The sequence below is a fragment of the Chelon labrosus genome (assembly GCF_963514085.1).
Source record: "Chelon labrosus genome assembly, chromosome: 20".
NCBI classification, from domain to species: domain Eukaryota; kingdom Metazoa; phylum Chordata; class Actinopteri; order Mugiliformes; family Mugilidae; genus Chelon; species Chelon labrosus.
The window spans coordinates 544,957-557,491 of NC_140353.1; the positions used below are offsets into that span (position 1 = coordinate 544,957).

The following is a 12,535-nucleotide window of genomic DNA, read 5'->3' on the forward strand; positions in this document are numbered from 1 at the left end:
GAGAGAAAAGAGACGCTGCTTGTTCTTTGGTTTTGTAGACGTTTGTAACGTGAGTCAGTGAAACAGAAAAAGGTTTTATTGTTGTTGTATGCGTCAGTAATACCTGTTGTAAAAATACAAACGTACATGAAGAAAAAAGAGAAATATTAAATATATTGCACAAGAATTTAAAATAGTCGAGACGAAACAAGATGAGCTTTTTTATTTCCCTCTGTCTCAGTGACACAGCTTGTCTGTGACCTTTGACCTCTCTCCAAACAAAGACAAGCTGTCAGTCTTTTTATTCACCTTCCTCCTCCTCTTCTTCCTCCTCCTCTTCTTCCTCCTCCTCTTCTTCCACCTCCTCTTCTCCTCCTCCTCCTTTCGTTGTCTGAAACTGTCCACATACTTTTGGTCGCCTCCCTTCATACTCGTATTCCTCCTCCTCCTCCTCCTCAGTTCCCAGCGGAGGAAGAGGAGAAGCTAAAGTCAGCCGAGAAAAGCCTCAGAGATCACTGAGGAGGAAGAGGAGATGAAGAGGAGATGAAGAGGAGATGAAGAGGAGGGAGGGGTGGGAGTAAAAGAAGGGATGGATGGAGGGCTCTGCAGACTATTAGAGCGCCGTTTGATTTGAGCTCGTTGTCCTGATAAGACTGTCAAAGTAAAAGTCTTCTTTATCACTGCTGCAGGGGAGAGAGAGGGGAGGGGAGGGAGGAGAGGGAGGAGAGGAGGAGAGGGAGGAGAGGAGGGGAGGGAGGAGAGGGGAGGGGAGGAGGAGGGGAGGGGAGGGGAGGGGAGGAGAGGGAGGAGAGGAGGAGAGGGAGGAGAGGAGGGGAGGGAGGAGAGGGGAGGGGAGGAGGAGGGGAGGGAGGGGAGGGGAGGGAGGGGAGGGGAGGGGAGGGAGAGAGGGAAGAGAGGAGGGGAGGGAGGAGGGAGGAGAGGAGAGGAGGGGAGGGGAGGGAGGGAGGAGAGGAGGGAGAGAGGGAGGAGAGGAGGGGAGGGAGGAGAGGGAGGATGAATAGAGGGAGAAAAGAAAGGGAGGGAGAGAGGAGGAGGAGGAGGAGGAGGAGGAGTGGTTTCACCTTTTTTTTTTTTTTTAACTTTTAGTTCCCAGGATTTTCTTTTGTGGGAAAAGGCTTTGAGGAAATCTCCCTCTCCTCTTCCTCCTTCTAATCATCTTCCTCTTCCTCCTCTTCCTCATCCTCATCCTCCCTTAGTCTTCATTGTCCTCTCCTCCTTTTTTCTTTTCTTCGTCTTTCTCACATCCTTTGATCTCCAGTGATCTTCCTCCTCTCCTCCTCCTCTTCCTCCTTTTTTCTTTCCTCCTTTATCACCCTCATACGTTCTTCTTCTCTTCTTCCTCTCCATCTTTGTCCTCCCTCTCTTTCCTCTTTCCTTCCATCTCTCCCTCTGACGGTAGTCATTCAGTTGCAGGTGTGGAGGTGATAGTGATGCAGGACTGTGACAGGACGGTTACTGAGTGTCTGAGTGTTTACTCTCTTCAGTTCATGCAGCAGAGAAAGAGCAGAGCACATTTGTCCTTTCTGTCTCTCACCCACCACCTCTCTGATCTCCTTTACCCTGTTGCATTGTGGGCAAGAAGAGGAGGAAGAGGAGGAAAAACAACTGGCGACAAATGTTGTTGTGTGGTCTATCCACATGATCCTCCATCAGCTGTGCACCACATGGTGACTCACATCTCCATCTTCTTCTGGATTGTATAATGATCACAATGGTAGAATGTGATGATGTCCAGGATAAATAAAATGTCCAAAGGTTGAATTGTGTGTACGTTGCCTCCTGTAGTGGAATCAGGAGGATTTTGTAGCCAGATTCCTTTTCAAGAGGTAAAAACCCAACGTGGAACACTTTGGGTTCTTTGGTTCTCCACATGTCCAGATGGAGAGTGGGCCTGGTTCTATTGTTACTAGAACCTTTGTGGTCTTTCTCTAAACTCTTGGTCCAGTTCTAGTCAAGGGGTTGCTGAATGAGTTCAGAATGATATCATTGAGACCAGGGTCCATAGAGACCAGGGTCATAGAGACCAGGGTCCTTAGAGACCAGGGTCCATGGAGACCAAGGTCCATGGAGACCAGGGTCCATGGAGACCAAGGTCCATGGAGACCAGGGTCATAGAGACCAGGGTCCATGGAGACCAGGGTCCATAGAGACCAGGGTCATAGAGACCAGGGTCCATGGAGACCAGGGTCCATGGAGACCAGGGTCCATAGAGACCAAGGTCCATAGAGACCAGGGTCATGGAGACCAGGGTCCATGGAGACCAGGGTCCATAGAGACCAGGGTCCATGGAGACCAAGGTCCATGGAGACCAGGGTCCATGGAGACCAAGGTCCATGGAGACCAGGGTCATGGAGACCAGGGTCCATGGAGACCAGGGTCCATGGAGACCAAGGTCCATGGAGACCAGGGTCCATAGAGACCAGGGTCTATGGAGACTAGTCCTGATTTATGGACATCTTCACCTCCAGCATCATAGAGGGTTCAGGACTCTTGAGTTTTGGACGCCATGTTTGAAGGAGTCTGTGGAGGACTTGGACTTTGAGGACGGTTCCTGGTTGTGACTTCATCGTCTTTTCATCGTCAGTTTACTTTTATCTTCTTAAAGTTTCTGACTCATTAATGTTGTGAACGTGTCGTCTTGTTTGGTTTCTTTCTGTTTCTTGTGTTTGTCGTCGCCGTGCCTGGCGGTGGCGGCGGCGGCGGCGGCTGGTGAAGGTCGTGGTGACCTTGTCGTGGCCGTCTTTGTTTCCGTTAGTTATCAGTCGGACACAAGGAGCTCCCTGAACCACGCAGACGTTATTAGAACCGCCTGACAATGATACCGCGTCCCGCTGAGACTTCTGCCCAATCACGCTCCGCCGTACGCAGCGGCGGCGGCGGCGGAGAGAAACCCTCGGCACTCTGGGTATTGTCCGCGGATCAGAGGCGTAGGTGAGTTGTTCTTTTTAATTAATCGTTTGTCCTTCAGACGAGGAAAGTTTCAGAGCCGTAGATAATTAGGTCCCAGAGTCGAGCGGCGGCCGAGCCGTCAGACACCTGCTGCCTCTGGAGCTAATCTGTGTGGGAGGAGCCTCGTCCCCCAGGACGCCACGGCAACGGGCTGAATGAGAAACACCTCAGAGTCCCCGCACGCTGCTCCTCCTCCTCCTCCTCCTCCTCTTTACACTCCCTCAGCTCCTCTTCCTCTTCTTCTTTTCATTCCTCCTGCTCTTCCTCTCCTCTTCTTCCTCTAATCTTTCTTTTCTTCTTCTTCATTCTGCTTCTGTTCCTCCTTCTCTTATTTCCTTCTCCTCTTTTTTCAAATTTCTCTTTCTCCTCTTCTTTTCTTCTTCTTCTTTTGGTATTTGTTCTTCTTCTCATCCTCTTCCTTCTCTTGTCCTCTTTTCCTTGAGTAACACTCCCTTTGTTTCTCTTCATCTTCTTCTCTTCCTGTAGAAGTTGTTCCATCTCTTCTTTCTTCTTCTTCTTCTTCGTTCTGCTCATCCTCCTCTTTCTCTTTCAGTTTACCTCAGTGTTCTCCTCTTTTCTCCTCCATCCCTCTCTCTTTCTCTTTCTCTTCTTTCACTTCATTAGTTCACATTAATTCAAGGAGGAGAACAAAGAGAGAGAGAGAGAAGGAGGGGTGTTGCTCCCCTGTCACTCCTCCGTCCTCCCTCTCTCCCTCCATCATCATTATTCCTCCGTCAGATCGGCGGCTGATTTCCTGAAGGACTGAGAGAGAGAGAGAGAGAGAGAGAAAGAGAGAGAGAGAGGAGGAGGAGGAGGGATGAAGGGGGAGGCCTTGTTTGATTTCTCTCTCTCTTCTTTCTTCTTCCTCTTTTTTCCATCTCTCCATCTTCTCCTCTTCTCTCTTCAACTTCATCTCTCTATTCCTTTATCAATCTCTTTCCTTCTCCCCCTCTTCCTACATCCTCATCATCCTCCTCTTCTTCTTCCAGTTCTTCCCTCTTCCTCTCCTTCCTCTCCTTCTTCTTCTGTCATTTTTCTCTTCCTACAGAAGTTATTCCATCTCTTCTTTTTCTTCTCCTTGTTTTTCTCTGATGGAGGGATGAAGGGGGAGGAGGGGGAGGCCTTGTTTTACTTCTCCCTTCTTCTTCCTCCTTTCTTTCCAATTCTCCATCTTTTTATTTTTTCTCTTCCTCTCTCTTCTTTCCTCTCTTCTACTTGTCTTTCTCTTCTCCTCCTCCTCATCTCTCCATTCCTACATTGATCCCTTTTCCCTCCGTATCCGTTTTACTTTCTTTCTTGCGTTTCTGTTTTCTTTGTGTTTCCCTCCCTCCTCTCTGCATTCACTTTGTTTCTCTCCCCCCTCTCCTCCTCCTCCTCCTCCCCCCTTTACTCCCCCTCCCTCCCCCTTCAAGGACATTTATATTATAAAGGATGAATTTGCATATTAATTCATTTCTTTCAGTTTTTCCAGATTAGACGTTGTCAACACGTATCAGCGCTGATCAAACCGCCGCCGCCACCAGAGACCTGAGAGTGTGTTAGTGTGTGTTAATGTGTGTGTGTGTGTGTGTGTGTGTTAATGTGTGTGTTAATGTGTGTGTGTTAATGTGTGTGTGTGTGTGTGTGTGTGTGTGTTAATATGTGTGTGTAGGAGCTGTTAGACGGGGAAACAAGCCGCCTTCATTTGCTGCATTTTAATTCTTCAACCTATTGAACGTTTGACGACTCTACAGATGTTTTGTCACGACGTTCAGTCATGAAACAAACCGTTAAGGCCCTGACAGCAGAGGAGCACGGGGCCGATGGACGGGTCAACAAACACCGTCTCTGTGTCAAAATCTGACGTCCTCTAAGACCGTTACACACCGAGACGATGGCTGGACGCCGTTTGTCGTCGGTCAGCGTCCGTGAACGAGTCGGTCAGAGAGATCACTCTGATTGGACGATCAGCTTAAAGAACCACGACAGGAGAAGAGAAACAGGAAGTGGTGAAAGTAAAAAAGAAAAACAGCAACAAAACAATCAAAACTTTTAATTTTTCATCTACCTGTCAGTTTGTGGCTCCTCCTAGCTTCCTAGCAGCTAGTAGCAGCTCTTCCCAGCTTTTTTTAATGAATGAAGTACCACATTTATATTGTAGGAGTCATCTGGACGTGGTTGGGTGGATGGAGGGGTGGATGGAGGGGTGGATGGAGGGGTAGATGGAGGGGCGTGACCAGAGATCAGACATTTGAAATGAACAGGTTTTTTTTAAAGACACATGAGACACTTGAACAAATAACATTTCTTCTTTAATTCGTCCGTGTCGTGCTGAGCTCTGGTGTTTGGTGTCAGTCTCTCTGATGGATGGAGAAGTTATGATGAATATTCAGCTGATTTCTAGAAGCTGACAGTCGCTGACAAATAGAGCGTCTCACCTTCAGTCTGCTGCTCCCTGGTTGGACAGATCGGGTGGGAGGCGTTGATGAATTCACTTCCTGTGTGAAGGACGAGGCGGGGTTAAAGCAGCGAGCTGACCGCGTCTGATTGTGGAAGACTTTTATTTTGACAGCAGCTTTCAAGCTCTTTAACCAAACCTTTAATTTGAGCGCGAGGATCCCGTCGTTGTCTTCTGACGTGTTTTGACATTTCCCCGGCTGATGGTCATGAGCTGCTTTGAGCTGATGGACAGTTTGACAGCAGCTGTGATTGGCTGACTGCTCCGACTGACACAGTGAATGGATTTATTTGTTTTACACCCATTAAAATCACTTTGCTCATGTTTGAGCTCGTTACAGTTTCTGTTCTGTCTGACGTAGATAGATGGAAAGACTCTCACATGTTAAGATCTGATTTATTTATGACATTGTAATAGTAACTCTTCCTAGCCTCCCAGCTAACAGCAATTCCTCCTAGCTTCTTAGCTAATAGTAGCTCCTCCTAGCTTCCTAGCCTCCCAGCTAACAACTCCTCCTATCTTTCTTTGGCATAAGTGTTTTTAGTAATTCACATTTAGTTGTTGCTAGCCCAGTTTTGTTGTGTAGGTGATTGTACAGTCACTTTCTATTATTAAATAATCTGGATATTTAAATGTTCATTTCAAGGGTCAGAAGCTGAATTAGATAAACGTTTGTCAGAGTTGTGCTGCTTCAGTTTTAGTTGTGTATTTTGCTAAATAAAAAACAACTCCTCTGAGTCGGTCGTTTAAATTCTAAAGCACAGAACTAGTTTTATAGTTTTCTAATAATGAATGTGTGGATGTTTGTGTTCTTTGTGTTTGACAGTGGAGTCCAGCAGTCCCAGTCTTCTGGCCGCTGACAACACTCTGGAACGGTCCTTCTTCGTCCGGATGAAGTCGACGCTCACGAAGAGAGGCGTTCACATCAAGTCCTCAGGATATAAGGTGACGGAACAACTCTACGTAAAAACAGATTTTATTCTACGGTGGCTGAGAAACACAAGAACATACAGAAATAGTCTTTATACTAATCTTTATCTCTGCAGCACGTTTCAAATCAACATTACAAAATGTTTCACATTAACATGAAAACCTGCAAAGAAAAACAATAAAAAACCAGGAAAAGCTCTGAAAAGTCTGTTTAAAGCAACGACTGTAAAGAAAGTCTTCATCAGTTTGACATCATGTCTGATGTTAATGCTCCCAACGTCTGAAAATACAGAAATAACAACGGAAATGCTTCCAGGTAGAAGTTTTCAAACGGCTTTGAATAAATGATAAAATCTTCTTAATGCCGTCGATCTGCAAATTAATCATATATGTCATCACATCATATGAACTGATGAGCTAATAAAAAGATAAATCTGATAAAGAATCATGAAACAGAATAAGAAGCGTCCCAGCTGGTTAGGGCTGGTCGTCAAACTGAAGAAGACTTTTTCTTACTTTGCATGTTTTCTTTCTTGAGCTGCAGAAACATCAGTTAAAACGAAAATTTCAAACACACACTGAACACCCCCCATTGTCATGTGTTTTTGATGCATAGTTTTAGTGAGATGTATGTTTATTTGCATGACAACTACATTATCTCAGTTTGCAAATTTGGGATTGTGCATTCGCGTCCTTGTATAGCACATCTGAAGACTACACCTGTTAGCTGCATTGCACTGATGTCCTTGTTTTTGTACATTTCCAGATTTTTAACTAAGCTCTTCCTAGCATCCTAGCCTCCCAGCTAACAGCAACTCCTCCTAGCTTCCTAGCCTTGTGCACGCCTGGAAGTCCATTTTTGTGTCCAAGTGTGCAACATAAACTTAGAATAAAGCAAGAGAGAATAATAATAATAATTTTAGGTTCAAAAACGTTCGGAAGCTGCTTCGTCCAGATTCTTATTCTCTGATGAGTGTTTATGATGACTGAAACAATCTGCTCATGCACAGAGGCTTTAGTTCCAACAGTTCACTTCAGGACATCAGACTCTCTGGTGAAACCATGGAAGTAACCAGAATGGAGGATTTAATGAGAGCACACATATCACTGGAGGTTCAGACTGATGTAAAAACCTGACGACGCTCTGGAAACTTTATTAACAGAGAATCCAGGATCCTTAGAAAGATGAACTGTTGAGTTACAGGAATATTTCCTTCCAGCGTGAACACGTGCAGCTGCTTCGTGTTGTTCTGTTGTGTTACTGCGAGGATGTAAATCAGGATCCGTGTTAACAAGCTGCCGACGCTAACTCCATGTTCTGGGAGGATTAAACAAGCCAGCCTCTCTCTGAGAGTCTGTCTTCCTCTCCTTGAGGAAATGATCTGCCGCCGGCTCACACTCGTGTTATCTGTCTTCAGATCAAGTCATCCATATGGAAATGTTGTAATCCTAGCGTGGACCAATATGTGCGCGGCGCATGTGGAGACGGAGACGCACTTTTTATGTGTGTCGATTTATTTGAAGTGTGTTTAAATTCATTCCTGCGTTCCCACTCCACAAAGATTATGTCTGGTTTCAGATTGATGTTTAACATAGAAGTAATGTTCCAGTCATTAAGGTCAGACCAAACGTTAACGTCCATCCTGATCTGGTCTCTAGTGTCCAGGTGTGAACACTGATCTGATCTAAGTCCACATGTGGAGCTGGTCTGGGTCACTTCTGATTGGACTGCTCTGTTCAGCTCTAAATCACTGGTGGGAAGTTTAGGTTTTCATCAGGAACATCTGTGGGCGGAGTCCACCTGAAGGTCACATGACTAGAGTCTGTTAATGACCTGATAACATAGTCTGTATATAAATATGGACACCACGTCTCCTCTTCCTCTCATTGGTCAAACTGACTCTATGTTCCCGGGGATACGGGCGGCGCCATCTTGTGAGTTTGGATCCAGAGTCTGATCAGTACGGTCTGAGGGCGGAGCCACGTGGAGCCGTGATACTGATGCCCCGCCCACACTTCCTCCAGACTCACTCATGTTTTAGTTTAATTAATACTACGCTCTGCTCTACCTCCACCTGTTACAAGGACATGATGGATTATACACTGGACTTATTTTTTTAATTATTTTTTATAACTCTCACGACCCCATAGGACCGCTTTACGGATAAGTTGGCATGGCAACTGGTAGTCACCATTATGTCACTTCCTGTTTCTATAGCGTCAAATAACGAACTAAAACGAAACTCGTCCAACATTCATCAACATTATATTAACTACCTAAAATGGCAGAAACCATCTTTGAATAAAAAATTATGTGACGTGTATTTTAGTGTTTTAGTTTGACCCAAGTCCCGCCCACTAACATGGAGGAGGTGGAGCTTATGACCTATACTGCAGCCAGACACCAGGGGGAGCTCTACTTGATTTGGCTTCACTTTAGAGGAGCTGTTCCACCGTCCATTTTTATACTATCTACACCTGATACCTGGACATGGAGCTACTACTCCTACTACTGTCTTTAAACTGTCTGCTGCTGCAACGCTGTGAGATCAATATGGAGTTGTTTTATTTTAGATTATATTAGAAGTCTGAATGTTTAACAATGGACCGTTTAACGGCGCCTCAACCAAATGTCCTGAAGAGGGATTCAGATCAGAATGCATTTAACTAGCGTACCTAATGAAGTGGCCGGGGATGGTTGCAGAGAACGGTGAGTTCTCTAAGCTCTGTGACCGTCTCAGAGAGGCTGGATTAACGATCTGATCCACCACGAGGACGACGGCAGCAGAACTTCAGGTGAAACTAATCAAACAATCAAAGAGAAAAGAGAAGCAGGACACGAAGCACAGAGGACGAAACAGGAGACCAGTTCACCAGAAGTCCTTTATTTAGTTCAGCTTTGACAGAAACAGTCGTCCTCTCGTCTTTCACAGGAAACGGTCTCTATGACGACCTGTCCACCTGTTAGACTTTGGGATAGAGGATAAATTTAGACAGAGGGGACGTTTGGTTGAATCCTCGTCAGACAGATGTTTGATGGTTTTAGTTTGGGGTCCTGGAAAATGCTTTAGTGGTAAACTGTGACGGTCCCCACAAAGATAGAAGCTCCATTATAGTGTTTCTGTGTGTGTGTGTGTGTGTGTGTGTGTGTGTGTGTGTGTGTGTGTGTGTGTGTGTGTGTGTTGTATACCACCTGGCAGACTGGAATCACATGCAAATCACAGCACCATAAATATTCACACACACATGCATGCATATATTACTACACACATTTGCACAATACTAACACACACACACACACACACACACAGGCTGGCCGTAGCCGTGGACCTGGAGCTGATTTATTCTGTCTGGAATAAGTTTGCTGATGTAATGTTGCGTTGTCTTCTACAAATGTTGACACACTTTTAATTCAGAGCAGAGAATAAGAGAGAGGACGCCTGAATCCGTCTGTCTGCACTCAAACTACCCAGACTATGTGTCTGGGACAAAACACATGCACTTGAACGCACCGTAGAGACAATGACCAATGACCAGCTGGTACATACGGTCTACACCTGAGAGGAAATAACCAGCAGGTGGCAGTAGTTGGGATTCATTATCTAAACGAGGGAACAGGAAGAGCTAACTAAGCTACTGTAACCAAGCAATTTCCCTTGTGGATCAATAAAGTTTATCTAAGTCTAAGTCTAAGTCTAATGTTAGCTGGGACGCTCAGAAGAGGTGTCTGTTTTTGTTTTTGTTTTTGTGGATAAACCACGACCTGGACGACTGAGAACATTCCCAGCCAATCAGAGTGATCAGTTCAGATTCAACATGAATCCAACTAGAACCAGCTGTTCATGACACACCAGATGTTCTCGTAGTACACCAGAACCCCAGACTAAGGGTTTGGTGTGTCCCGGTCCAGAGTTTGGTTATTTCAGCTGGGATGTCTCAGTGAGACTCTGGAGGCTCAGTCTCTGTGATATCGTCCCGGTTCCACCAGATCTCAGGGTTCTCATGAGGTTGACATGTTTATTGATGACCCGTCTCATATCTCCGTTCCCCTCCAGGTGATCCACGTCACGGGCCGTCTGCGGATCAGGATGGCTCTGACGCACAGCCGCTCCGTGCCCAATCAGATCATGGGGATGGTGGTGGTGGCCCACGCCCTCCCTCCGCCCACCATCAACGAGGTCCGCATCGACTGCCAGATGTTCGTCACCCGGGTCAACATGGACCTGAAGATCGTGTACTGTGAGAACAGGTAGACCAGACGTTACTTCACGCCACAGTCACGATAAGATGAGCTAACTCAACCACCGAAAATGTTTGGCCCGCCCCCTAACATGGATGGGGCGTGGCTTATATGACTTATACTGCAGCCAGCCACCAGGGGGAGTCCACCTCTAGTGGTTGTTGGTGGAACTGCAGTCTGAGAGAAGTCTAAAAAAAAAGGAAAGCAGTGATTACATAAAATGATTTAGTAATAATAAATCTTCTCTTCTTTCTTATTCTCCTCCCTGGTCATAGTTTATAAATAATGTCTTGTTTAGTGACGTGTCTGAAAAAAGAAAAAGATTAAAAAACGTCAGAAAGTTAAAACTGAATTTAGTGAAAACAGAAATATCAAACTGACAAAATACAAATATTAACATTAATTAATTAAAGATAGACAGATAAATATATAATATCATATAATATAATATAGATAACGTATGTAACAAAAAATAAATGAACATAAAATAAAAAATAAGATTTGGCTGGCCTTAAGCAGATGGGTCCCTCCATATGAGCTGGTTCTGGTTCTGCTCGAGGTTTCTTCCTGCTAAAAGGGAGTTTTTCCTGCCACCGTCGCCTTCAGGCTGCTCTGGGGGTTTCAGGCCGGGTTTTTGTAAAGCGTCTTGAGACGATTTGTATTGTTATTGACGCTATATAAATAAAATTGAATTGAATTGAAAACAACAATCTATATTCACAATATTTAACAATAAAGCAATTTAATGTTAAAATATTACATGAATTTATATTAACTTTCAGGTATAATTGCAGCTAATGAGTATGGAGATAAAAATAAATATAATTGTGTCAATAATTTAGTAATTTGACAGATTTATCATTCAACCACAGATCATTAGTCTTCACTCATCAAGATTCAGTTCAAAGATTCAGATGGTTTCAGCGTCAGTTCTCTTTATTTAGAGGACAAAACATTCTAATAAAATAAATTCTAACATATAAAATCAACCTACGTAAAACAGGTCAGTATAGAAGCATCTTGTTCAGATGGACCGTCGTATAAATGATCCAGTAAGACAGATTATAGTCTAACACATGAGTATTTAATGTGCAGAAACAGCTGAGCTATCACAATCTGAGATCATACAAATGTTTAATTCATGCATTTGAAAAAAAAAATATATTAAAAATATTTTTTGTGATAATTGAGGTTATTTTTTTTAGAGAATCTCTCTCTGGTTCTTAAAGCGTCTGTCGGAGCGGCTGCTTCTGCATTCACGTCTCACTCCTCCTGTTCAAGAATAAAAAAATAAAAAAAGTTGTCTCCCGTGTCGGAGCTTCTTATTCATGAGGAATCTGACCCAATCCTCCTGGTTTAACAGTAAAATGTGTCTCTGATGGATCTATCTCCTCCGCTCTGTCCAGATAAAGCTGATAGGCATCAGGATCTGGCGCAGGAGTTAACCGGCCGACCGGGGAGATTCATATCAGGGCAAAAAAAAGAAGAAGGAGCCTTCATGTTTTATCATAAAATGAGAGGAGGAAGGAATGATAGTAGACAGATTGCTTTTTTGTGGGTGGAGAAAAGGACACAATGTGCAGCAGATGATGATATTGAATGCGGAGCGACAGAAAGCGTCGCTGCTATTACAGATCCATTTTAAGGATGAGTTTCTAAGAGAATGAGAAAATGGGAGGACGGGTTTTTCTAAAGAACAGAGTGTGCTGTTATCTGGCTGCCAGACATTAGTCTCCCTCCTCCTCCTCCTCCTCCTCCTCCTCCTCCTCCTGCTCGGCCTCCATCAGAATGAGACTGGGGAGATTGTTCTGTCTATCCTGTGGCAAATTTGTTCAAATTAAACCTTTAAACGCTGATGTGTGTTAGCAGAGCAGCTTCAGACTCTGTTGTTTGTTGAGTCTTTAGCTTTTCCTTTGAATTAATCTGAACTGTACAGAGAACGATGTCAGAGAGACCAGAGACTGTTCTCTTCTTTATTT

The 12,535-nt window shown here is 44.6% G+C and overlaps 1 protein-coding gene across 1 annotated transcript in view; it reads left to right on the plus strand.

The window, feature by feature from the left end:
• The window catches only part of npas3 (neuronal PAS domain protein 3), a gene marked incomplete at both ends in the record, with an annotated part of 113,286 nt that overhangs the window by 86,274 nt on the left and 14,477 nt on the right, over positions 1 to 12,535 (plus strand). The window contains 2 exons of the mRNA XM_084568479.1: positions 6,213 to 6,331; positions 10,372 to 10,565. Coding sequence (XP_084424605.1) covers positions 6,213 to 6,331; positions 10,372 to 10,565 — 313 coding nt within the window. The remainder of the gene's footprint in view (positions 1 to 6,212; positions 6,332 to 10,371; positions 10,566 to 12,535) is intronic.